Raw genomic sequence first — 2,849 nt, 5'->3', positions numbered from 1 at the left:
GGACAGAGGAGAACACTCCTGGTGCTCCCAATCCTTTTAGCGTCTTGCCAAGGGATGCAAAGTTCCTTTCTGACATTCTGCCATTTCCTCGTGGCAGCTCCCATGACCCTACTTGAATTGACAACAAGCGGATGGTGATGTTCTTGTTTGATCAGATGCAGGGGAATCTCCTTAACGTCTCTGACACGTGCCCTCAGAAGACAGCAAAGCTCTCTGGAGAGGTTGTCTGGGCAGCAGATGGGGGCCTCAGTGCCTCCCGGCATGGAGTCCCCAGTCATAAGACAATGCCGGGCAACGGTGCCCAGCAGCTGCTCCCTGGCAGGGGCTCTCCCTCACCCACTGAGGTGATTCCCTGCGTCAGCATGGAACTGGAACCCCAGAGCCGATTGTGTCACAAAAACGTGCTGTGTATTATGGCCTGCAAGGTTGCCCTGCATGCTGCCTGGTCCCCAGCCCGGGGCGCGTCATTCTCTGTGAGGTGACACTGCGGTGTGATGTCACAGTGGTACCTCATACACCCTTGTGGCAGCGGTGGGAGCGGTGGCTCAGTCCGCTTGTGGGACCCGCAGGAAGTGAACCCAGAGAGAGTGTTGTGTCTGTCTGGACATATCCTGCTGTGATGGAGCGTCTGAGAGCCCTTCGAGGTGAGGTCCCTCCACCTCTCTGGACACCGTGACGCTGCCCGAGCACATGTGTGCCTCCAGTGTCTGTTTTAGGACGTGCCAGCAGCACTGTCCTTGCTCTGCTGAGTGCAGCTGCCCACCATGGTTTCCCAAGTACCCCAGCAAAGGGAAAGCTCCCTCCCCTGTCCCCGCCAACCACATGCAGGCCCATGCTGTGGGGCTGGAGGAGTGTTCCTCCCAGAGCTGGCCAGATGCTCGGCCCTGGCTCCAAGCAACACCAGCGGCAGCTGCTCTGCTCTTTCCTTCCAGGTCTCTTTGCTTGTGTGGGCTGCATGCCCAGGCGTACGCGTCGCAGGGAGAGAAGCAGGGTGTCAAGCCCTGTCCCTACCTGCGCCGTGATTTTGCTGCTGCAGTGCCTGCAAGATCGGGAGGTGAGTTGGGGACATCCAACCATCAATCCTTGTTCTCCTGGCCCAGTGCCATGCTTCCGTGGGTGCCAGGCCCCGGCAGCACATCCACACAGCGATGGGTGGCAGCGGGCAAAGCGAGCGTGACTGATCCTTGTCCCCAGGGTGACCGAGCGCAGACATACTCTGAGCTGGAGAGCGCCCTGTGGGAAGATGACAGCCGCCCGCCGTGCGGAGTGGTGAACCGGCTGCTGGCAGAGGTGTCCCAGGACCTGACGGCAGCCCAGGTGAGGGGTCACTGCCAAAGGCAAAAGGAGCCGCCTGCCCACGCTGGTGTTCTGCTGGTGGATGGTGGTGGCTTAGCCCTTCCAAGGGCCTCAGGCAATCTCCTGTGCCGCGTGTCACCAGAGACTCTTTTTCAGGGCGTGACCAGCAATGTGAGGACAGCTGCCAGCAATGTCCTGGTGGCTCTGGCCCGGACACACTTCACCTTGGTGATGGCCGAGCTCCAGAGCCACCTGAAGGCCACGGGGGACATGTTCAAGGAGTTTGTGCTCATCACCCTGAGCAAACTCTTCAGCACTTATGGTAGAGTGCCCTACATCTGTAACAACTGGGAAAGGGGTCTCTCCCCTCGATGCATGATCTGTGTTGAGCTGGGGGATGCAGGGCTGCAGCCCCTCCTCCCTCACTGCTGGGACTCTGACTGTGGCCCTTTCCTTCCTCTCTGCAGCTCCACAATGCATCCCCTTTGTGTGGCTGACACTGGCTGGCCTGCGCAGTGTGGTGGGCCAGGTGAGGAGCGGCCAGATCCTGCGCATTGCTTGTGCTGGTGAGTGCCGGCCCCAGAGCAGGGGGGCCTCAGGACAGCCCTTGCACCTTGCCCTGCTGCAGACTCTCATAGGCTCCCTTTCTCTCTATTTTCTTTTGAGTTGTTTTTCTTTTTCTTTTTTAATTAATTATTCTTTTAATTTTATTTGTTTGTTTTTCAGTTGTGAAACAGTGGTTGGATGAAGTCAAGAAGAACTTGTCCTCTGGAATGCAATGCCCCTGGCCTGCCATGGAGAAAGAGCAAATTTATGAGAACCTTCACGAGCTGCTCTTCTCTATGCTGAGGAACTGGCAGGACTGCCAGGAGGAGAAGGTGAGCATTGCTGCACTCCCAGCCCAAGATGGCAGCAGGGGAACCCATGTCGGCAGCTCTGTCTGTGCCCAGCAGGCTGAGAGCCGAGGGGTGATGAGAGGGAGTGGGCTGGCTCTGCAAAGGGCCTTGAACTGGCTCTGTGCCGGGAAGCAGCTGCATGTCACAGCATTGTGGCAGGAAGAGCTGGGGATGAGGCTATGGGGAAAACCTGCCTGCTCTCCAGAGCAAGTTCATCTCCCGCTGAGTGTGGGGGAGTGGGGAAGGGGAAGGGAAAGAGAAAACCCTGTCTGTAGGAAGGGCAAACCTTCAGTCTTTGATGCCCGGCCTCTGCCATTCCTTTCCAGGACAAACAGGCTGTCCTCGGGGCTGTGTCTGCCATGCTGGATGTTCTCCTGCAAGAGGAGCTGCACCGAGAGCACGTCTGGGAGCAGCTCCTATGGTTCGTTCACCCGTGTCAGGAGATCCAAGACACCTGCAGGGTGGCCAAGGTGAGACGTTGTGCAGGGCTCAGGTTAGGTGTGGGACCGGTGCACGTGCCAGGAGGGGTCAGGGGGATGCAGGGAGGAGGTGGAGAGCCATTGGAGAAAGAAGGAACAGGTGTTCAAGGGAGGTCTGAGGCTTCCTGAGCTCTTCACTCAAAGAAGGAACGACCCGGACAGGAGCCAGGAGGGAGCC

The 2,849-nt window shown here is 58.3% G+C and overlaps 1 protein-coding gene across 1 annotated transcript; it reads left to right on the top strand.

Moving 5' to 3' along the window:
* Window positions 1–125: 125 nt before the first annotated feature.
* Window positions 126–2,685, top strand: LOC104916673 (maestro heat-like repeat-containing protein family member 2A; the record flags this gene model as incomplete). Its single annotated transcript, XM_010727689.2, has 7 exons — window positions 126–644; window positions 933–1,054; window positions 1,195–1,317; window positions 1,453–1,618; window positions 1,764–1,862; window positions 2,023–2,174; window positions 2,519–2,685. Coding segments are annotated over exons 1-7 (854 nt in total), but the record flags the coding sequence as incomplete, so codon positions are not given.
* Window positions 2,686–2,849: the final 164 nt, after the last annotated feature.

Source organism: Meleagris gallopavo, unplaced genomic scaffold (assembly GCF_000146605.3).
Source record: "Meleagris gallopavo isolate NT-WF06-2002-E0010 breed Aviagen turkey brand Nicholas breeding stock unplaced genomic scaffold, Turkey_5.1 ChrUn_random_7180001927848, whole genome shotgun sequence".
NCBI lineage: Eukaryota > Metazoa > Chordata > Aves > Galliformes > Phasianidae > Meleagris > Meleagris gallopavo.
This window is presented reverse-complemented; position numbering and strand designations above follow the sequence as displayed.